The sequence below is a fragment of the Lissotriton vulgaris genome, chromosome 10 (genome assembly GCF_964263255.1).
Source record: "Lissotriton vulgaris chromosome 10, aLisVul1.2, whole genome shotgun sequence".
Lineage (NCBI taxonomy): Eukaryota > Metazoa > Chordata > Amphibia > Caudata > Salamandridae > Lissotriton > Lissotriton vulgaris.
In genome coordinates, this window is record NC_141698.1 from 237,360,808 (window position 1) to 237,385,066 (window position 24,259).

General features: G+C 45.7%; 1 protein-coding gene across 1 annotated transcript in view; it reads right to left on the reverse strand.

Annotated features, from left to right (window-relative positions):
* Positions 1-24,259, reverse strand: part of ABCB8 (ATP binding cassette subfamily B member 8) — a 512,951-nt gene that overhangs the window by 58,302 nt on the left and 430,390 nt on the right. The window contains exon 11 of the mRNA XM_086940923.1: positions 3,817-3,953. Within this exon, the coding sequence (XP_086797049.1) occupies positions 3,817-3,953 (137 nt within the window). The remainder of the gene's footprint in view (positions 1-3,816; positions 3,954-24,259) is intronic.

Sequence of the window (24,259 nt, forward strand, 5' to 3'; positions counted from 1 at the left end):
GAATGTTAAATGTAGCCCAATGCAATTTTCCATAGGACCTTTAGACACGGCTACAGCCCAAACGGCTGAATGGAATTACACCAAACTTGGCAAAATGTAGGGACTGGTATGCAGTAGTGCCTTTTTTATATTTGATGAAAATCGCTCCAGTAGTTGTTGAGAAAATTGAATTTTCCCAAATTATATATCTATGGGTGGGACACCGTGAGTGCACTGTAAGCTTGCTGTACTCTGTACCTTCCCGAGTATGAGCTGCATGCTGATTGGCTGCCACTGTCTGTCAACACTCTAAAACAGAAATTGTTGGCAGCCATCTTGTGCCTCGGTAGACTGAGGCACAGGAAAGCAGAAAAACAAATGTGTATAACTCAAAAAGGGGGCAGGGTAGAAGCACCCTGACCCCCTAGGCCCGCTCAGGGGGTCCCACAAGGCCCCCCTGGCCCCCCAAAAATATTTTTTGTTCGGGAAATTGCGGGGGACGCACACCGTACGCGCACCGTACATGTACGTACGCGCACGGTGTGCGTACGGTGCGCGTACCCCCGCGATTTTCCGGGAAAAAAAATTGGGGGGGCCTGGTGGGACCCCCTGAGCAGGCCTAGGGGGTCAGGGTGCTTCTACCCTGCCCCCTTTGCTTGCTGTGCACCTTTGTTTCACTGCTTTCTTGTCCCTTTGTTCTACCAAGGCACAAGATCGCTGCCAACACTTCCTGGTTTGGAGTGTTGACAGACAGTGGCAGCCAATCAGCATGCCTTTCACAGGAAAGCAGCATGCTCATTGGATGTCAACACTTCTAACCAGGAAGTGTTGGCATTTATCTTGTGCTAGGTAGACCGAGGCACAAAAGGAGCAGAAAAACAAATGTGTAGAATGCAAAAGGGGGCAGGGTAGAAACACCCTGACCCCCTAGGGCTGCTCAGGTGGTCCCACAAGGATATTAACATATTTAAACGTTATCCGCTAATAGAATTAGCATTTAAAAAACCTTGCAAATTCACTTAAAAATCCATAGGTTTCAGGTCATATATAGTTAGGAATTAGCATTTAAAAAACCTTGCAAATTCATTGAAAAAAACATAGGTTTCAGGTCATATATAGTTAGGTATTATCATTTAAAAAAACGTGCAAATTCACTGAAAAAAACCATAGGTTTCAGGTCATATATAGTTATGAATTAGCATTTAAAAAACCATTGAAATTGCTCCTATATAGTTAGTTGTAATAACTATATTTCACGCACCCGCAATCCACTGCTGATGATGTCACATATTACATCATTCATGACATGGTCAGTGACATCACTGATGACATCTCAAATGACATCACTGATGACATCACTGATGACATCTCAATTGACATCACTGATCACATCACTGAAGATATCATTCATGTGATAATACGATGCACCTCTTCACACTCTAATATAACCTTTGATTCATCCAGTGTTAAACACAGACTACCATTCTTGAAACCATTGACACACCAATACCAGTTACTACATACGCACACACTGATTGCTAGGTCTATACACACATCCACTCATTCACCCATAGAATCACTCGTACATACAGTCACTCATCAATACAACACTACCATCTGCACTCAAACACCTATACAGACACTCACACTCTGCCACTCATCCATGGAGTTACTCACACATCTAGTCAGTCATGCAAAGAATCAATCACACTTTCATTTCCTCAACTATACAGTTATACACACAACACCTTACTTATTCAAACACATACTAACACATACTTACTTTGTTATCCAATTACTGATACAAGTACACAATGATCCATACAGCCACTCGCACAATCAGTGGCTCTTATGTATAGTCATTTATATATGCCAGCTACCCACACACAAACTCAGTCTCCCATACAAATACTCGGGCAACCAATCAATAACACATATAGCCACTCATATAGCTACTGATCAACACATACAGTAGCTTACACAACAACAGACATACTGATGCACACATTCAGACAGTTTAGTCACTAACCCAAGCATTCAGTAAGACACATTATTCACTCACTCATACATTCAGTCATGAACCTACTAAATCTTTCATCCAGACACTTATACATCCACTCACTCTTCAATATGTAAAACATATTTAAACTTTACAGAAACACACAGTCACTGGATGATGTCATCAGTGATGTCTTTTGAGATGTCATCAGTGATGTCACTGACCATGTCATGAATGATGTAATATGTGACATCATCAGCAGTGGATTGCGGGTGCGCGAAATATAGTTAGTACAACTAACTATATAGGAGCAATTTCAATGGTTTTTTAAAAGTTAATTCATAACTATATATGACCTGAAACCTATGTTTTTTTCAGTGAATATATATATATGTCAAAGTGATCCGGTATCCTGCATATGGGTGGGACAATTAAGTGCTTAGTAATATTGATGAGGATTCCATGGAAGAAAACTCCACATCAAACAGATGTCTTTGTCACCCAAGTCAAAGACAGGAGAGGTACAGCAAGAGAAGCAATCTTAGCTCTGTTCATGGAGGATTAATAGGGATCATCCATAAAACTAATTATGAGGGAGGCAAAATGGTTCATAGATTCCCTTTATGCCACATGCATGGTCTCCCAACTTAACTGAAGACACATGATGGATTTCCGATGACAGATTAGTTCAAACACTCACAGACAGCCCCCGCCATGCTTTCCATTTTGCTTTATTAGTTATGATTGAAGACATGTGATACAGGTACATTAGCTGTAGTGAGTGCCCTCTGTGGGATGACAATCTGCCTATCAGTTACTTTTCTTGCTTAGGAGAGTTCTATTTAATCTATTGTTCCAGCTTTTTCGGTCAAGGGGCTTCACATGTTAGTCACTCTTTTCGTTACGTTGTTTCACCACAGGAGAACCCAGAAAGCCTTATTTACTTGATCATCATTCTGCCTGAAAGTAAGAAATGTGAAAGCAGGGTGTTAACCCTGTTAATGCATGAGGAACAGGTTCATGGGGTTGGAGTACATGATGTACAAGGAAAGATTTGCTCCTGCAAGGAGACTGATAAGAAACCGTCTAAGATTTCATCTCTTTAATGGTGTGACAGGGATCAACAAACCATCACAAAGACCTTGTCATTTTTTGCAATTTCGTTCCTGTGATCAAGTGCAATATTTGTTTATGTGACAGAAGAGGCACTTTCTCCTCAGTGGGTTGTTAAAAGAGAGCAAGAGGTACATCTGACCAAACCTTTTCATCCTTGCACAGAATTATTTCAGTCAGATTTGGTGACAGACCTGACCTAGAGACTGCTAAGCCCATATCAACCAGTGAACAAAAAGTCCATAGAGAAATTTTCCCCGAAGGCATTTACAACGCGGTTGTTTCAACGACTGCGTTGTAACAACGCATATCATTACTCTGCAAGTCATAACAACAACTTGCTCTAGGGGGAGCACTGAATGTCGGAACAGTATAATTTATAATTCCAACTCCAGTATGTGCAACAGTACGGAAGGTATTGGATTTTAAATCCAACATCTTCTGACCCCTTCGCAAGTTGTTGTTCCGACTTGCAGAGTAATGGTATGCGTTTTTACAACGTGGTCGTTGTAACGACCGCGTTGTAATTGCCTGCTGGGAAAAGGATTTGTGGTAAACGATGTTTACCGTCCACAGAGACAAGGAGTAGAGGGTACACGGTTTCACTCTCAAGATTTCTGATTAGGGCACAGGTGTGCTTAGAGGGGCCTCAGGTGATGGGATTTTGATGTCCACATGCCGTCTATATGAAGGGATGTTTGGCGCAATGCAATTAGGTTACAAACCTGAATGTGACATTCTTAAATGAAACCTGTCCCATGAGAGAATGGCTGGGAATCCGCGCACCTCCAGCTATTGGAATCTGAGGTTCCTGCATCATATACTCGAAGACTCGAGCGCCAGCACTAAGCCCTCGGATGACCTGTGAGAGAAGAAAGAACGGTAGTTACTATCACAAGGAAGAGATGCCATGCCTAGAATACATCTGTCATACTCCCAACCTTGATTAGTGAGCGAAAACACAAAGCCAAAGATGTGCACTCCAGGTATTATCTCCAGCAATAAACGGTAAACAATTACATATGCAAGGAATTACTAATGACAGTAGAACAGTACCATCCACAAAATGAAATAGCTCAGCTGTGAATAAGAACACTATACACTGATAGGCATTGATTAACACTGCTGGTTTCTAGTGGACGTGCACAGGGATTGCCATCCATAGGAAACCAATAGTGGTCAGATGTAGCTAGGTTCACCATTATTATGCGACTTTACAATTATTTTAAAATGTTAATTTTCTTTAGTCTTTCTCTTCAGAGTGCTACCTAGTGTATCCATAACTCAGCTTCGAATGTATGGATGTCTCAAAACATTTAATGAGGACTAAGGTTTGCATATTTTTATAAGAACATGCTTGCTAGATATTTATAAATCTTATGTTTTCATTATTTCCCTTTTATTCCAACTAGCAAATAAAAATGTCATAACTAATTAATCTCGTCTTCCAATATTTTTATTATTCTTCTCTTAACTTTATAAGCTGTGAAGTACAGAACCCCTCTTCAAACTTTTTCAATGTATGACATTTCTGTCTATAATAATTAAAATATTATGTTAAACCCTTAAAACTAAAGCAGAACAGATTCTGAAATACATTTAATATTAGTTCTCCCTCAATAACTCTAAAATGACATGCAATTTAACTTCCACAATAGCTTTAAATTCAAAGAATCCAGGGTAGATTACATCTGACGATAAAGCTAACAGTCTCTAAACAAGCACTGGCGTTGCCAATAGGTTTCGCATTTGGAAAGTTGGAGCTATTGGTTTTGTAAATGACATTTTATATTTATATATTGTTATTGACAATGCCAATAACGATATATAAATATAAAATGTCATTTACAAAACCAATAGCTCCAACTTTCCAAATGCGAAACCTATTGGCAACGCCAGTGCTTGTCTTTCTTTTGAACTGTGTACAATGAATGTGTTCAGTCTTTTGTGCCAATGGTCGTTTTTTAAATAATTGTATGACTTTCAACATGAACGTTTGAGTGCCATTGCGCTCAAATTTAACATCAGTATATAATTGTTATGGCTTTGCGCATTTACATTGACATCGCGCTTGTCTTGTCAAATTTTACATCGCGCTTTTGTCTTATGACGTTATTATGAACCTTTGCGCGATTACGAACGTTTGCACGCTCAAATGTAACACCAGTATATAATTGTTATGGCTTTGCGCATGAACGCTTGTCTTGTCAAATTTGAGCAATGCTGGCAAATGGCCGGAGGGAAGCCGGATGGGGGCGGGAGAGCCTGGTGGGGGGGCGGGAATGCGAGCGAGGGGAGGAGAAGTGTGGCAGGCGGATTAGGGAGATGCGCGTGCTTGTGTGGTCACGTGACCCGCTGTTGTGGTCACGTGACTCACATGCACTGTGAGAAAACCGCAGTGGTTTGACGAGTCGATGGAGCACTTGAATTCTCGCCTATTACATTCGTAAGCGAATGATAATAGGCGAAACCTAAAAACAAAGACTGTGTTAACGAATGGTATCAAATACTCCATAAAGGTTTGTTTAAGCTTTTATTATTACCATAAAACAATCATCGAAACCTTTAATTCAAGTAGACTTAGAGATACAAATACTCAAGACTCCACTGCAAATACAACGTGAGACAGAATAACTATCTAGCAGCCAGATTCATGAAGCCGAAATCGGCTCGCAAAGGGCCAGATTCTGAGAATCTGGCACTTTGCGAGCGCTATTTTTGCATTTGGGATTCATCATCCCAAATGCAAAAATCGTAATTCTAAAAATCGCTAAATTATGAATAATTGCATTTAAGGAATCTCAATTTGAGATTCCTTAATTGCAATTCATGAACCATTTTAAAATTGCGAATTTGCAATCTGGGGCCGCTATTTACCGCGAAGTGTAACTATGTGGTAAATAGCGAAAACTTAGAAACATGCACTTTAGTGCATTTTTCTAAGTTGTATGTTACACACACACATGTCCTTTGGACATGTGTGTGCGCAACACCTGTGTACATTACCATTTCAGGGGTGCTACAGGGTGTCCTTTGGACACCCTGGCACCCTTGAAATCGCATCCTTATTTGCGAATCGCTATTTGCTAATCGCAAATAAGGAATGACTCCCCATTCATTCCTATGGGCCTTTAGGCCCATAGGAGTGAATGGGGAGTCACTCCTTATTTGTGATTCGCAATTAGCAAATCGCAAATAAAGTAGCTGTAGAAATCGCAATAAATATTGCGATTTCTACATGAATCCCGTTTTGCGAGTCTTTAATAGCGATTCCTTAATAATCGCTATTAAGGACTCGCAAAACATGACAATGATGAATCTGGGGGTAAGTGCCTTGGGAAATTGACAGATAAAATAGAAAGGGATATTAAAGGTTGACACGACAGAAACAACCCTCAAATGATTCCAGCACCAACAGGAACGAGCGAAAGGAAGGCACAGAAGGTACGAACAGAGTTCAGAAAGCAACTAGCACAGAACTAACAAAACAAAAAAACAGTGCAACTTTTTTTTTAAAGAATCTTCATATCCAGAGAAAGGAAACCAAGAGGGTGAACGAAGGGAAAGACAGCTTTGTATTAAGGAGTTAGAACAAAGTAAAACATTAATTATTCTGACATAACTAACTGTTATGCAACAAAAGGTGTCTTGATTTATCCCGACCCACAAACGAATTGCCCTGATACCAACGTTTAATAATTCAAATTTATGCAAAAGTTGAACAACTTCCTCAAAAACAAAAAAACAAAGAACTATTGGAATATGTTTAGGTCTGATCAAAATACCTATTCACTTTCTAGGTAATGAATAAAACTGTTTTTCACATGAAGAATGGGTCTTGGGTCTTGGAAGGTTTAAAACAATTACCAATCATGAAAAAAATTATGAATTTGAACATTGCAATGAATGAAGGGAAGTTCCTCGCAAATTATTTGAGATTAAAACAGAGAAACAAAGTACCTTTAAGTGATTTTCATCCCTAGGTAAGGCATTAATGCTCTCAGCTTTCTAGACAATTCCTTAGGCAGATTTCAAACTCTTGTTGTTTATAAGAATGTTTTTCCTATCGTCCACCACTCCCACCGAGTCAGGGTCACGTCAATGCTGACAGTGTCTGTGTTTATAATGAATGCCCCTTTTAAAAGTTGATACAAGCTCTGACTAAGAGCCCTAGACTCCTAAATGCGGTACCACTGTATAGAAAACAATATAGAAAGGCCAGGCTCCTGAGAAGGTCTGAGGTAGGTGCCATTTCTTGGTCAGATTCAGAAATGACCCTAGAGATATTTTATCATTTGTACTAGAAACTATCCAGGTTAGGTGAATTGAACAATCACAGTAAGTGATTATCCCAGCTGATTTTGTAAATTGTTATAAAGCAATAGTAAGCTCATACTGCCAGCTTATCATATGGCACTGGTCATGCCAGAAAAAAATGTGCTTAGCAGATTGCCTGGCTTTTTGGCAGAGGTGACTGCAATAGCAGATATTGTTCCAAAGAATAAAGACTCCTGACCAAGACCAGGGTGGCACTGGACCAATCTGAACATGATCAAGACACCTTTTGTCCCAAGCTAACTGAAGTGCTGAGTGCCACATTTAGTGAGCCCTTTCTTCCCCAATCTTGCCTTCAGTCTATTATTTAAATAGGCAGAGATAGATCTGTGATAAAGGATAGGAGAAGGGTCTACAAGCGCCTGATTACCCATGCCAAGAGCGAATGGGAACAGGAGAAATGGGAAAACCTCACTATCTCACTAGCTTGTAGGGATTCTCGCAAATTTTGGCGTATTGTTAATACGGGGTCTGAGGAGCTAGCCTCGGCAATCAAATCCAATATCTCAGCCAAGGCTTGGCAAGATCACTTCCAGTCCCTTTATAGGAGTTACGATGGGGCCCCTAATAATTCCTCACCGACCACCAGTGTTTTACTAGAAGGGGACCCCTTTACAGAAATGGAGGTACGAGCAGCCATTGCAGGGTTGACATCAGGTTTGGATGGTCTACCGAGCGACTTATTCAAACAGGAGCCTGATGTATGGGCGCCCTACTTGATGACGTTATTCAATGCAGTTTTGAGGGGTATGGAGGTGCCCGGTACTTGGCTGGGCGCAGAGATTGTTCCCATATATAAGAAGGGATCGCCTCTGCTCCCAGCCAACTACAGGCCCATAGCCTCATTGATGTACCTCAGAAAAAATTTGGTAGGCTGATACTTGATCGCCTTCAAAATTGGATTGAGGAACTCGCCATCTTGAGTCCCTACCAGGCTGGGTTCAGAAGGGGGGTCTCAACCACGGACCATATCTTCCGTCTGAAACTCTTGTTCTGGAAGACTGCAGCAACCGAGGGCGGCAGCTTGTGGACTTGCGAGCAGCCTTCGACTTAGTGCCAAGAGACAGATTATGGACCGTTTTGGCGGAGCTAGGGATCCCGGCCGACATTCTGTCAATTCTGATAAGACTACATCAGGGGAACTTCGCCCGGGTCAGGTGTGGCAGAAGCGGGGCACTTTCGGGAAGATTCCCCGTTGACAGAGGGGTGAGACAGGGTTGTGTACTTGCACCGACCCTGTTCTGCCTCTTTTTCAACGGGGTAATCGGCCACCGGAATAGGTTGGGTGACATTGACGCTCCCAAGCTCAACGGCAGCAGGGTGCACGCCATTATGTTTGCGGACGACACCCTGTTGCTGTCCAAGTCCCCCATGGGTATACAACGGGTCCTGGACGGGTTTTCGACTTTTTGTGTGGAGCTCGGGCTAGAGATCAATGCCCTGAAAACCAAATATATGATCTTCAACCCTCCCTCCTCAACTCGCCCCAATCCTACCATAGGCCCACTGAGATTAGAGAGGGTCCTCACTTTCGAATACCTGGGGGTAACCATCAACCAGACTATGACATGGGACTCACATCGGACCAAGGCCAAGATGAAACTGGTTCAGTTAACGGGTGGCAAGTAGGTCGACCTACAAGCCTTTTGGTCCCCTCCTCCAAATCTATAAAATGCAGGCAAGAGGGGCAGTTACCTATGGTGGAGAATTGTGGGGTCACACAATTGCCCAGAACTTGCAGATTAGTGAGAATAACTTCATTAGGCAGTTGGCAGCCCTACCACCAAGCACCCCCCTTCTCCCGCTGAGATTAGACTTGGGTTTAGACCGATTACAGAAGAGTTGGGACTAAAACCAATAATCTTTTGGCGCAGAATCTGGAGCACGCCTTAACTAATGAACTATAGGGCTGAGCTTGAAGAGATTCTACGCTTACCTAATGCAACACAAATCCCATGGCTGAGATATATTAAACAAACATGCGAGACCCTAGGAAGACCAGAACTATGGCTAGATCCGGGAAACGCATGCTCTAGGATCCCACGCAAACTTCTCTCGAGGGATTTTTACAAGCAAAAGTTACTTGTGTCAACAGAGAGTACACGCGAGGGGTCTTTAACAAATTTGTTTATTAAATCTAAAGACTCATACCATCTAGAGCTTGTCCTTGATGGCATCAGCCCCGTTCTGACTAGAAAATTATTTATGCAGTGGCGATATGGCACCCTCCCTCTCAGGGCATTTACTAATCATTGGGCCCAGTCCCAGCCTTCAGCACAGTGCCCGGTATGTTCACACCATCAGGAAAACGACCTGCATATTATATTTTTCTGTAAAGCTTACCAAAGATCTAGGAAGTACTGGCTTGTCCCACTCCTTAAAAATCTTGGTTTTAGGCACTACCTCCCAGCTTACAGAATATTAAAGACGGAACTATCACTGCCAATTGTGTTTGCAGTGGCAAAATTTCTAACAGCGATGTGGCATACCCGTAACCGCTGCATTAAGTCAGATACAGATTTGTTATAATTGAATTGTACCAATGACTCAAATGTAATGTACTGTAACTGATTTTAAACAGGCTAATTGTACTGCTTTTAAACTATGTTATTACTTGATACTATTTTAACTTTATTTTAAACTGCTTGTATTCCTTTTATGATCTAAACAGATCGAAATAAAGATTGAAATGAATGAATGAATTAAATAAGGTGGAGAGAGGTGATTCTGTTTGTTAGCTACTATCCAATCTTACGTATTAGATTACTCTGTTAAACTACTGGCCAGATTACTTCTAGGAAGATTACAGAAGAGGGCAAAAGAAAAGGCTAAATAATCTGATGTGCTATTTAGGTTTAAGAAAAGAGTGAGACAGGAGAGAAAAAGGCATGAACCTTTAGGCCATCATTGCAAAAAATATATATGAAGGCAAAATAAGGATATGTAGGTCTTGCTTTTATGGACTTTAGCACTGGCTTTTGAATCAGTCCCAACTGCTGAACATCTGATCTGAGATGGTTCCAATCCTCTTCACTTCTCAGTATATGTCAGATATGACCCTTCTGTTGAATCTACTGAACGTTTTCAACTTGTTTTATTAAGATTGTGTATTTAACAAGGCACATGCTCAGCATTATAATGACAATATTATGCGTCCAGATAGGCGCATTGTTCAGCACAGGACGTAGTGTCCTTTGGCAGATATCACCTGCATCCATCCCCCCAGGCTGGATGCATAGGTGGGTCACGCAGTCAGCACGCAAGCAGCATTATTTAGACTAAGGTGAAGAGAATTATGGCTAACTGTAGGTTGGGGACAGATTCAAGAAGGAAGGAGGATTTTATGTTGAAAAACAGGAGACTGAGTTTATAGAGTGGAGTGTGAGGGCTATAGCCCCTAGAGATTTTGTTGGCTGCAAATAAGCAAGCATGGAGATGTGGAAAGTATTAGGAGGATAGCAGATCCTCCGTTGGGGCGGTCAGTTTCTCCAGGAGTCCATTCAACACTGGTGCTAATGGATGGCTTCAGAGGCCATGGGCCTCCTCACTATGCAGGGCCTTAGCCTTCGGACAGAGGATGAAGGCAAATCACCACTTGGAACTTTATCCCGCTCCAGCAGCAGTGTGCTCCTGAACCAGCCGGCATCCCATGGTGGTACACACATCAGACTGCCTTTGCATGTATGAGCAACACTTAACATGTGGGTACACCACTCGCACCCACTCCAAGCATCTTCGGTCACAAGGTTTGCTGGCCTGGCAGTGTGTGCGCACAAACCCAATGCCACCTTCTCTTCATCGTGGGGCATGTAGCATGCAGGGTCCCTAGTATGTTAAACCACTGAGACGCCCATAACCCCCAGCACCTAATCTGCACAGACTACATACAAGTCAATCATGGCCAGCACCCTGTCCGTGCTAAACATACGAAGGAAAACCGCTTTCCACACACAGACGTGGGAGGACACAATACAAGCATCATCTGTGGTTTGAATTCTCATTATAAATGCTTTACTTTAAAATACAAAAACAGAACACCAATATAAAACTAAATACAGGACTGCAAGTACCAGAATGCACTCTGCCTTGCAGAAGCCCTATATACAACAATGTGCACTGTACATGCAGTTTTGATTTTCATTTTGTAAACGCAGGAATTCAAGTTCCATAAAGCAATATCCCATGAGAAGGTATGATATAAAAATTCATGTAATTTTGAGTTTCATTCTGGTTCTATAAGTACCTGAGGGAAATCTATCAAGTACAGATATGCTACAAAAATACAAACTGTACATTTTGCTTTGATTTGCATTTTATAAATGCAGGAGTACAAGTACAAGAATGCAATATTCCACCTATGTGTATTATATAGTACACACCGAGTGCATGTTCTGCTGGTTTTCATTTTACAAATGAAGGTCTACAAGTATCAAAATGCATCCTAGGTCAATTATAGCATAAAACGCACTGTACATGTTATTTTCATTTTACAAATGCAGGACTCCAATGACCAGAATGCAATATTCAATGTACATGCATGATATAAAACAATGCACACTGTTATTTTGATTTTCTTTTTACAAATGCAGGACTGCATCTACCAGAACGCAATATCAAATAGACAAGAAGAACACAAGCTGCTTGTATAGTTTAGATTTCCCTCCTATGAACGCAGGCTACAAGTATCAGCACACAAACTGCGAAACAGGGCAAGATAAGTTGTTGTAAAAACAACTGAGGTGGTAAATCGCAAGTCACACACTGCCCTGCTGAAAAAGAAGGGATGCTATCTCACTCACTCTGCACTCCCTCATACCCCAGGACCTAAGCTCCTCACTAGCCAAGCACCTAGGAGGCATCATGTGGTTCTTGGTAGCGCTATAGATACTCATCACACAGACCTAGCTGCAGATAGTGGAGTGACACAAACCCCCCTCCCCCAGCAAAATGAGCTGAGGGGCACCTAAAACTCTCATACCTCGCACACATTCTCAGGGTGGAAGCTGAACTGGGGGCCCGTAAAGGTGAAACGACACCACCGCAAGGCCTGCTCTGGGGCCCTGGTAGCAGAGAGACATAAAGGCATCATGCTGGCGCTATGCAAATCATTAAAATAAATGAAAACATATATAAAAGCTTTTTTTTAATTCATTAATATGCGTGAATTTTTGCATACATTGAATATATTGATGTGAGGCACATTCCTTTATCACTGAACACCTCTTTGCCAAGCAGTCCTTTCATTATGCTCTGAAGGTAGGGCCATGCTGACCTGTTACAAAGCCAGCAAAACAAAACACGGTAAGCCACAACAATGACGCTGTTTGTCTCAACCGGATGCCTGTGTCGGTCTCATCGCCTCCAGCATGGCTTGGGGCGGCATAAAGGCTATACTGGATTGCATTTGCATTGCATGCAATTTAAACGGCTGGCATCCAGTCGTATTTACATAGACTCACCTGCGGGCCTTTCTTTCCCAGGCTTGTCTCTGGCCTCTGAGAAACCTGCCTCAGAGTCACACGCACTTTTTAATGCATGAGCCCCAATGCGCATGTCGTGATGAGTGTCACCAGGCATCAGAGACCCCACCCTAAGGTAAAATTAACTGAATAACCCCGCCCCGCGGAGGCGGAGACATCTGCGCGCTGTGCGCATCTACGACTATACGAACGTCATCATGGTCAGGTCAGGTGGTTTTTAATCAGTGGTCGAAGTGGGGGGAAAAAAGTAGGGGAACTGTGGGCGGAGACTCCAAGGGCGGGGATAACCCAAAGACTGGATCAGTGGGCGGAGTCAGAGGTGTGGCCAGAATGTGCCAAACATCCCAATTTTTAGTATTTGTTTGGCATTTCAGCGACCAGTTACAGCTTATTGTGTTATTTAATTCAACCAATGGATACACTTGATTATTTAAGGTTTAATAGGAGTTATTGGCATTTAAATATATTCACAAAGTGGGATATATTTCCAATCACACAACGTCCCAAATATGCTTAAAGTGGAATCACAAGCCATTTGTCTCCAAGCCATGCAGTTTCTCTCATTATCACTTCTCCTTCCTTCTTCCACAAGAGCAGTTCAAACATGAATTGCAAAATATCCTAGTTTGCAATTGTTTTCTATAGAATTATGGCTCTGCCATATTTGCCACATAATACATCATCCACTGCATAATCTTACAGTTCTAACTAATCATTTTTGTAGCTCAAATGAATAAAAAGTTACTAAAAACGTGACTTGAGTTGCTGCAAAGTGGACAGTCCTTTGCAAAGGTTGACTGATCACCTTTCTCACTGCTGCATTTGTATGTTATACTGATACTAATGAGGCAGAATCTTTGCAGAAACTTAACATGTGTAAAATGTCTAAATAATAAAGTATAAGAAAATATATTGCATTACGCTGCAGCCTTTTTATTGTTGCATAATTTAGTCAACACTGCTGCATAATTTTGTCCCCATTGCTGCATAATTCCAGTGGCTCCAGAGCAGGTAGCACACGTTAAAAGTGCTTGTGCATGAAGCAGAGAGACTGTGAAGTTTGCAAACTTAGTTTGGTGTGCGTGCAAATCCTGCATTGCCAATCCTTGGTGGGTTGCATCTACTACTGCTGAAACAAGGCCAATGGAGGTACAAATGGGTGAGGCGGAATGGCCTCGATGGCAGAGCCGGCTTTCGTGCTGGTGGCGCCCTGTGCAACAATGTTTGTTGGTGCCCCCAATGATCACCTATGTCTCGTACTCCCTCACTTCCACCCGTTAAAAGTCCCCCTCAAGTTTCCATAACCATACTCTCTCAGATACATTTAATTTGATTTACAGCACCACTGATACCAGTGTACGGTGTCTGAGCACTTTACATCATACCCACTACACAGAGACACTCATTTATATGTGTGTAAATCACTGTATAGGAAATGTTACATAAGACAAAGATCTACAAGGTGTAGAAGCCACATGACAACCATACTAGTAGGCAGTATAGTTTAATAGCTCACTGTTCTATGTTAGGATTTAACTTATAAACTGCAAGTAACAAAAGGATCTCTCTGAAAAAAGCAGTAACCTACTAACCTAGATAACATTATTGCACTTTGTGATCTGCATGTTCTTTACAGCAGGCACATTAACCCTCTGTTCTACCTTTCCAGGAATTAACCCTTCCACTAGACAAAACTCTGATCTCTCTCTAGGAAGAACATTATTCACTGAAGTTATTGTGAAATTTTTATTGTTGCTGAAAATTGCTGTAGGCAAGGAAGGAGGCGGCAAGTTTTTTTAAACCATAATATACTTACAAACACTACGCACCCACCCGAAATAGGTACCCAGTGTGGTCACACCGTTCATACCGCCCTAACCTGCTCAAGGTTCATGTGACCTCAGTGCCAGAGTCAGTGACTATTTCACTGTGGCTGTAGGGTGTGCTGCTTCCTAGACCTGCCCGCAAGACTGGAGATGAACTTCAATATGGATTGTGGTGGACAGGCCTTCAAGGTTAACCCACAATTGACACCACTAGGGTACATCTGCTTGTGCTAAGACATCAGGCCTTCTAATATCTAGTGGGGCCTTCTAAAAAAAGTCTAGCATGGGAATATGCTCCCTTCGTAGAGTGGTCTGGTGAACTGGTCATGAAGGCTGAACCCGGTTCCCCAGTTCCAAATTCGACAGCTCTGGCCATAGTGCCATATCCTCTCCCCCATTGAACACCATACTGCCCCACTGCGAGAAACTCGGACTGCCTTCAGCTACAACCTGATTGTGCCGTGCTATAAACACTTGGATGTGGATCAATTCAAATAATGCACTTGATAAGAGTAATATGCTGCCTAAAAAAACCAAGCATTTACAATGCAATGGTCTCGGCATTTTAAAGTTAGAGCTATTGGCAGTGCTCATGATATTATTGTTATTTATGTATTTTTTTTAAAACATAAATAAATGGCATTGTCATTTACAATGCCAATAGCAGGGCAGGAGAGCAAGCACAAGCAACGAGGGGGCAGGACAGCAAGCACAAGCAACAAGGGGGGGCAGGGCAGCAAACACAAGCAACGAGGGGGGCGGGACAGCAAGCACAAGCAACGGGGGCAGGGGAGCAAGCACAAGCAACGAGGGGGGCAGGGGAGCAAGCACAAGCAACAAGGGGGGGCAGGACAGCAAGGGGGGGCGGGACAGCGAGCACAAGCAACGGGGGACAGGGGAGCCAGCACAAACAACGAGGGGGGGGGGACAGCAAGCACGAGCAATGAGGGGGGCAGGACAGCAAGCACGAGCAACGGGGGCAGGGGAGCAAGCACAAGCAGCAAGGGGGCAGGACAGCAAGCACAAGCAACGAGGGGGCAGGACAGCAAGCACAAGCAAAGCGGGGGGCAGGACAGCAAGCACAAGCAACGAGGGGGGGCAGGACAGCAAGCACAAGCAATGAGGGGGGGCAGGACAGCAAGCACAAGCAACGAGAGGGGGCAGGACAGCAAGCACAAGCAACGAGGGGGGGCAGGACAGCAAGCACAAGCAACGGGGCAGGGGAGCAGGCACAAGCAACAAGGGGGGCAGGGGAGCAGGCACAAGCAACGAGGGGGGACAGCAATCACGAGCAACGAGGGGGGAGCAGGACAGCAAGCACAAGCAACAAGGGGGGAGGACAGCAAGCACAAGCAACGAGGGGGCAGAACAGCAAGCACAAGCAACGAGGGGCAGGGGAGCAAGCACAAGCAACGAGGGGGGCAGGGGAGCAAGCACAAGCAACAAGGGGGGGGACAGCAAGCACGAGCAATGAGGGGGGGAAGGACAGCAAGCACGAGCAACGGGGGGCAGGGGAGCAAGCACAAGCAACAAGGGGACAGGACAGCAAGCACAAGCAACAAGGGGGCATGACAGCAAGCACAAGCAACAAGGGGGGGCAGGACAGCAAGCACAAGCAACGAGGGGGGGCAGGACAGCAAGCACAAGCAACGAGAGAGGGCAGGACAGCAAGCACAAGCAACGAGGGGGGCAGGACAGCAAGCACAAGCAACGGGGCAGGGGAGCAGGCACAAGCAACAAGGGGGCAGGGGAGCAGGCACAAGCAACGAGGGGGGGACAGCAATCACGAGCAACGAGGGGGGAGCAGGACAGCAAGCACAAGCAACGAGGTCGGAGGACAGCAAGCACGAGCAACAAGGGGGGGCAGGACAGCAAGCACAAGCAACGAGGGGGCAGGAGAGCAAGCACAAGCAACGAGGGGGCAGAACAGCAAGCACAAGCAACGAGGGGGGCAGGACAGCAAGCACAAGCACAGGACAGCGAGCACAAGCAAGGGGGGGCAGGGGAGCCACCACAAGCAACGAGGGGGGCAGGACAGCAAGCACGAGCAACGAGGGGGGGCAGGACAGCAAGCACGAGCATCGAGGGGGGGCAGGACAGCCAGCACGAGCAACGAGGTGGGGGACAGCAAGCACAAGCAACGAGGGGGGCAGGGGAGTAAGCACAAGCAACGAGGAGGGGCAGGGGAGGAAGCACAAGCAACAAGGGGGGGGAGGACAGCAAGCAAGAGCAACGAGGGTGGACCAGGGCAGCAAGGGGGGCAGGACAGCGAGCACAAGAAATGGGGGGGCAGGGGAGCAAGCACAAGCAATGAGGGAGGGAGGACAGCAAGCACGAGCAACAAGGGCGTGGCAGGACAGCAAGCACGAGCAGCGGTGGGGCAGGGGAGCAAGCACAAGCAACGGCAGGACAGCAAGGGGGGGCAGGACAGCGAGCACGAGCAACGAGGGGGGCAGGACAGCAAGCACAAGCAACGGGGTCAGGGGAGCAAGCTCAAGCAACGAGGGGGGAGGAAAGCAAGCACGAGCAACGAGGGGGGGCAGGACAACAAGCACAAGCAGCGGGGGCAGGGGAGCAAGCAGAAGCAACGGCAGGACAGCAAGAGGGCAGGACAGCGAGCACAAGCAACGGGTGGCAGTCGAGCAAGCACAAGCAACAAGGGTGGGGGGAGGACAGCAAGCACAAGCAACGAGGGGGGGCAGGAGAGCAAGCACAAGCAACGGGGTGCAGGGGAGCAAGCACAAGCAACGAGGGGGGGACAGCAAGCACGAGCGTCAAGACTGCACAACAGGCGCTTATACACATATACACACACACACACACACACGGTCTGTTTTTTTTTTCTGGCGACAGCACACAGATGTCACTTTGTTTTTATAATTTATCGATTCAGTTATCAATGAAAATTATAAAACACTGTCATGCAGAATTTCTGGGAGGAACACAATACGTGTAAATTAACACATGTAGCAGACCTGCACGAGCAGCTAACAAAAGCCAGAGAGACTACCTTCCCAAAATGGAAGGGCGGTAGATATTGTGAAGTCAGTATGACAGGGTAATAGCTGCATACAGCATGTTGACAAAAAAAAAACTCACAAAAAACACACAAGCGAGGTAAACACAATCTCTGACACCATGAGACTAGGAATGAGATGAGTCGGTAAAAGATGTTTCTATGGCGATGCTGGACCTTTTAAAGGATAGATGGAAAGGTAGAAGTTTTGTGATGAATGCCATTGAAAAAGGAAACTCAACTATTTGATTCAAATTTGATTGAGGTGGACTAGCAAGTGTGTAATCTCTGAACGCCTTAAAGACCACTCAATTGCCATATGCAGAATGTAACGGGGGAAGTTATTGTAGAATTTTGGCAATCTGATGTTTAGACTGGGCACGCAGGCGGGACAAGGTGGTCAAAGAAGCGACAGAAGAGTATCTGGACATACAAATTAGTTGAATGAAAATTCACTGGACATATTTTGAATATACCACATAAGTAAAGAGCGTTATATTTAAATACATAAAAAATGGAGTAGATTGGATATCTGAAACTAGTCTCTCACAAGCTCTTAGTGGCATGAACACAGTATAATGTGACATGGATCCCCACTTGCCTCATTTCCTTCATGCCATTCAAAGCATCTCGAAAGCCATCACTCTCAAATCTTGGGCGGAGATGTCAGAATTGGAGTATTGAAATATTGTCAGCTTTCGATCCTGTGATGCACAACGATTTCTGCAGCATGTACATTACTTACTCGGGTTACCTCCGATTAACATTAATAAAAAGCAACATACATACGTTATGAAATCCATGTAAATTATTTTGGATAATTTGCAATGTAAACTTACATCTGGAAAGGGTATAACTGTTGTTTTACTGCACATATCAGCTGAGCAGAAATGGTCATTCTCTTGCTACCAGCGCCATGGGGGGCTTGGGGGGTCTCTCCCCCGGGCGGTTTGGGAGGGTCTGGCAGGGGGGGCTGGGTCCCAGGCCCCGGGCTCCTTTTTTCAAATTTGGGCTTTATTTTCCTACTAGAGGAGCCCAAGAATAAATTCTGTGGGCTCCTCCTCCCGGCCACCATTTTAGGTTTGGTGACCTGGTGGCCGGGAGTTAGCTTAGGAGAAATTTTTTCTGGTAGTGTTTAGTGAGTGTTTTCTTAGTCTTTTTCGACTTGAATTTTGCATAGGCATGGCGGCTGAGGATTACAGGGTCTTGGAAGCCATCCTGCTTCTCAGTGAGGCGGGTAGGTTGGATCTGGTGATCGGTAATGTGAAGGGCCCTTCGCGCCCTCACCGTCAGGCTTCCGACGGGGTAGCCGCTGTGGTGGCGGCGTGTGTTACGCCGAAACGTTCTCGCTCAGGGGACCTGAGCGAATGTGGCCGCTCGCGTACTCGACGGCCTGCCCAGCAGCGGTCGAAGGAGGTGGCGTCTGTCGAAGCCCAGCGGTCTTCGGAGCCGGTAAGTTCTGCGGTGAGGGGGGGTTTCTTAGAAGGGGCGCCGCAGGAGCTTGCTATTGCTCCGGCGGCTTTAATGCGGGCGGGTTCTGTGGCGGGACAACGAGGGAAGCGAGGTGCGCAGCGCGGAGGACAGAAGCGGGCTGCTTCTGCCTCCGGAGTTAGTGGATCGGGAGGGGGGGGAGCGGGTGAGGGTTGCGCGCTCTCCGTCTTCTCTTCAACGGCCATCACTACAGATTGAAGGGAGGGTCCAGGATGCACAGGGAGCTTTGGGGTTGGACGCGGGCCGTAATTTTATGGTGCTGGGCAATGAAGTGGCCCCTTTTCATGTTAATCATCACGCTTTGGGCGGTCAAGAGGTCTTTGGGCAGCAAAAATGTTTTCAGGTGCCAGCTGATGGTGAAGTTTTTGAGCAAGTGGAGTCAGGCCATTTCAGCCCTTTGTTGTTTTCTCCGGCAATTTCCATTAGGGATGAGGTTGTTTCAGTTCATAGTGGGTCGGTTGGGGAAGGCGAGTGGGCTCAGACAGGGGGTTGGGTGGACATGTCCTTTGAAGCGCTTGGTCAGGACACAGGTAAGGTGACTTCCCCAGTTTATTCCTTGGGGTCTGGCAGGGGGCTTCCTATGAAGTTGTTGCAGGTTGGTTCTCTTTCTTCGGCTGGGGTGGCGGAAAAAGGGTCTGGTGTGGGAGCTCGGTCTTGGGAAGGTCTGGATGTTTTCCCTTCTTGGTCTGAGGGTATTCGTGATTCTGTTAGGGGTAGGGGTGGAGTGGGGATGGGTTTTCAGGGTGAACCGGGGCAGGTTTTGAAATTGCATAAGCCTGTTTTGGGGAGTCAAATGGTACAGGTTAGTGATGTTCCAGTTCAATCACAGGTGATGTCTAGGGGTCAAGCTCAAGGTCCTGCGTCAGCTGTATTACAGGCTATGCTGGATTGGAGCAGTGGGGAGGAGGAGGTGGTGGAGCCTTCCCCTCCTCAGCGTAGAGTTTGTTTCCAGTCAGGTGATGTGGTGTTACAAGATGATAGGTTTATTCAGAGAGATCTTGCAAAGAGGTCAGTTGGTAGTGGTGTGGTTCTTGGTCAGGGGCCCGGCACATCAGTCCAGCCTTTTTCTTTTCAGGTTAGGGATCAACGTGGAGCAGCAGACTCGGTAGGGCGGAGTCCAGCCCATTTCCGCCGAGGAGAAGGGAGGGTGGAGCCAAGCGCGGCACATTCCATACCGTCGGGGGATCCCGGCGCGGTCAGCAGATACAGGTCCAGCGCGACCTCGCTGGCCCCTACGAATCTTCACTCACGACAGTTGGATTTTTCTGCAGCAAATATTTACAGGAGTAGTAGAAAGTCAGGGGAGTACCGGCGCGTACAGTCGGCTCCTCCTGTGAGTGATCAACAGAGGGTTGGTAAGGCCCATGCTAGTGTGGTGGAGCAAAGTAAAGCTCATAAAAGGTTGTTGGCGCCAAGTCCTCCTAGGTTGGAGAAATCATTACTTTTGGACTATGATGAGGAGAGCCCCGAGGAAGGGGAGATTCGTGATATTGTGTCTGGGGGGGGGGGGCATTTTCATGCTTCTCATAGTGTTTTACAGGCACCGGTGGCGGTGCAGGCAAAGAAGGTGGTGGTGTCCGGACCAGCTCGAGAGCGCGGCCCCGTGGGAAGGGTTCCTCGGATGGTGGACAACGTGGACCAAAGGACATGGAGGTCGGGGCCAGGGCAAGCCCCCGTTTTGAATCCAGGTGAGCTTCCTAACCCACGGGCCAGACCAAAAATGGTGTCAGTGGGGACCGGGGGTGAGCCTTTAGCTGAATCAGGTGGTAAACTGTTTAAGGGCCGCTATGTTAGGGATCAAGGGGTGGGTAAAGGTGAGGATGAGAAGATGTCCTCCACGGTTGACAGTGGCATGTGCACTGAGCCCGCTGGGGACGGGAAGGATCCTTTACATAGTAAGGAACTGAAAATTAAGAAATTACCCTACATGGGTGTCACTAAGCCTTTAGGTGCACATTTGATGCTCTCAACTAAAGAGAGGATTTGGAAAGGTGAGTATGTGGAGCTTCTGAAGCTCCTACATAGGGAAGTGCATTCTAAAGAAGGCTCCAAAGAAGAAGAGTACGAGTTGGCCAAGCGCCCCAAAGTACCGCTGACCATTGAGAACTGGACGTCAGCGTTTTTAATTTATGCTAGCGTGTACTGTGAGAAGTTTCCTGAGCGCTGTGTGGCATTATTCAAATATATGGATGTTATCAGGAAAGCTCAGATTACTGGCAGTGGTTTTGCTGGGCGCAATATGATGAGGAGTTCAGGGCCCGTATGGCGTGGGACCCTGACGCTAAGTGGGGCGAATTGGATACTGATCTTTGGCAGCACACCATGGGTGCTTCAGTAGGTGGTAAGACCATTTTCACAGCTAGTGGTCTACCTTTAGTTTACCGGCCCTTTACAGGAAAACCCACCAGGGGAGGGGTGGGAAACACAGCAGGCGCACAATCAGGAGGGGGGGCTTGTTGGGATTTTAACAAGGGGTTCTGTTCAAGGGAGTTTTGCAGATTCCGACATGAATGCTCTCAATGTGGTAAAAAACACCCTTCAGTCAAATGCTGGGGGCCCAGTCCGGCAGGGGGACAACAGTGGCCGCAGCGGAGTGCTGGCACGTCAGGCCCTTCACAACAAGCTCAGGCTAACAGAGGGGGGAAGAATGCTACTGGAGTTGGGGCCAAAGGCTCGTACTCCGGTTAAATTGGTCCAGTTGGCTATCAGCCTGTCACAATATAGTGATGTGCAAGCTCAAGATATTTTGTTGTCTGGTTTCCGTGAAGGTTTCAGATTAGGTTTTACAGGTCCTCGTGTGAGGCGTTGGTCTAGGAATTTAAAATCGGCTGATGAACATCCAACAGTGGTACAGGACAAACTGAATAAAGAGGTTTCTGAAGGTCGAATGGCAGGCCCCTTTGATGATTGGCCTTTGGAGAATTTGATAATTTCACCTATAGGAGTGGTTCCTAAAAGGGATCCTGGTCAGTATAGGTTGATTCAACACTTGTCATGGCCAGAAGGGGCATCAGTGAATGATTTTACTGATGATGAGTCAGCTTCAGTGTCCTATTCCTCTGTTGATGTGGCTATGACTTTAGTGGTAGCAGCGGGTCTCTTGGCTGAGATGGCAAAATGCGACATCAAATCTGCATTTAGACTGCTTCCAGTCCATCCTGAAGACTGGTGTCTTCTGGGAATCCATTTCCATGGTAAATGGTACGTGGACAAAGCACTGCCAATGGGTTGCTCGATATCCTGTGTCCTTTTGGAAACTTTTAGCACCTTCTTGCAGTGGTTTTTCACTCGCCGTTCTGGTTATGAGCTCGTCACGCACTATCTGGATGATTTCTTTTTTGTGGGACCCCAGGGATCATCAGAGTGTCAGGTAGCACTGGATACATTTCAACAACTTATGAATTACTTGAGGGTGCCTTTGGCCCCAGAAAAGACCATGGGTCCATGCGTGACCATGTCTTTTTTAGGAATTGAGCTTGATTCAAGACTCATGCAAGCTCGATTGCCACAGGACAAGAAGTTGAAAATGTTGGATCTCATACAGGCGATGTTGGCAAAACCAAAGGTTACGGTGAAGGAGGTTCAGGTCTTATTGGGTCATTTGAATTTTGCCTGCAGGGTGGTGAGAGCGGGTAGAACTTTTTGCAGGCGTCTAGGAAGGGCTCTGTCTGGACATCATTTGCCCCATCACCGTGTGAGATTGACTGCGGGTGTGAAAGAGGATTTGCGGATGTGGTCCACCTTTCTGCATTCCTTTAATGGGATTCCTTTGGCCCGGGAGGAGGACTGGCTGTGGGAGGTTCAAATTTTTTCAGACGCTGCAGGCAGCGATGGTTTTGGAGTTTACTGGCAAGGTAAATGGTGTGCAGAGAAGTGGCCGGAATTGTGGAAGGATGGTGGCAGAAGCATTGCTTTTTTAGAACTGTTTCCAGTGGTTGTTGCTTTGACGCTATGGGGCAGCAGTTCGCTCATAAGAAGGTTCTGTTTCGGATTGACAATCTGGCTGTAGTGGATATCATTAACAGACAGTCTGCCAGAGACCCCCAGATTCTGAAATTGCTGCGGGTTTTTGTGTTGGGGTGTCTTAGGTATGACATCTGTTTTAGGGCTCTGCACATTCCTGGTGTGGACAATGACATTGCGGATGCTTTGTCTCGTTCACAGTGGGAGAGGTTCCGTGGGCCTGCCTTGGAGGCGGACAGAATGCCAACGCGTATGCCGGAGCACCTATGGGAGGTCGGCAACACAGGGTCCTACAGTTGGTGGTAGGTTCTTTGTCTTCATCAACTCAAGCTGCTTATGACCTGGCTTGGAGAGAATTTTTGGCATCTGGAGCTGTTAGGCGTGCACCTGGCTGGAGGCGTTTGGATGTTGGAGGGGTGGTCACGTGAACGCAGTGTGCATCAGTCTCTTCAGAATCCCTTGTCGTGGCAGACTTTGGCGCGGGTAGTGCAGGTACTGCCTTCTGTTTGTATTGATGCTTTTGAGGTGTGTCTGTTTTCCACACTTATGGTATGGATGTTCTTTGGTGCCTTTAGGGTTTCTGAGTTGCTGGGTTCTAAGTTTAACGGGGGTGTTCAGTGGGGAGATGTTCATTTGTCCGAGAAGGGTGTCCACATATGGCTGCATCGTTCCAAAACAGATCAGAATCAGAATCATAAACTTTTATTCGATTATCAAAAATTTACATAATCATAAAAAGTACAGTTTAAAAAAAAAAACCATCATTTTTGTACTGGGGTTTACATTTTAGAATTTACATCTTAAAAAACAATTTTCGATCGGATTCTTGTTACTATTTTTAAAAAAGTCACTATCATTTTGGCTTCATACGGGTTTGCCGGTGATTGTAGATAGGCAAGCGCTGGATATGTGTTTCTAAGGCCACTTAGTCGCAGAAGGGGAAGGATCCATTTTTTCCTGGCCACACTGTAGTATTTACAGAATAGTGTGACGTGGACCGTTGACTGCTTAGAGAGCCCATCGCAAGGACAACAGTTCATGATCCGTGACCAGTTAT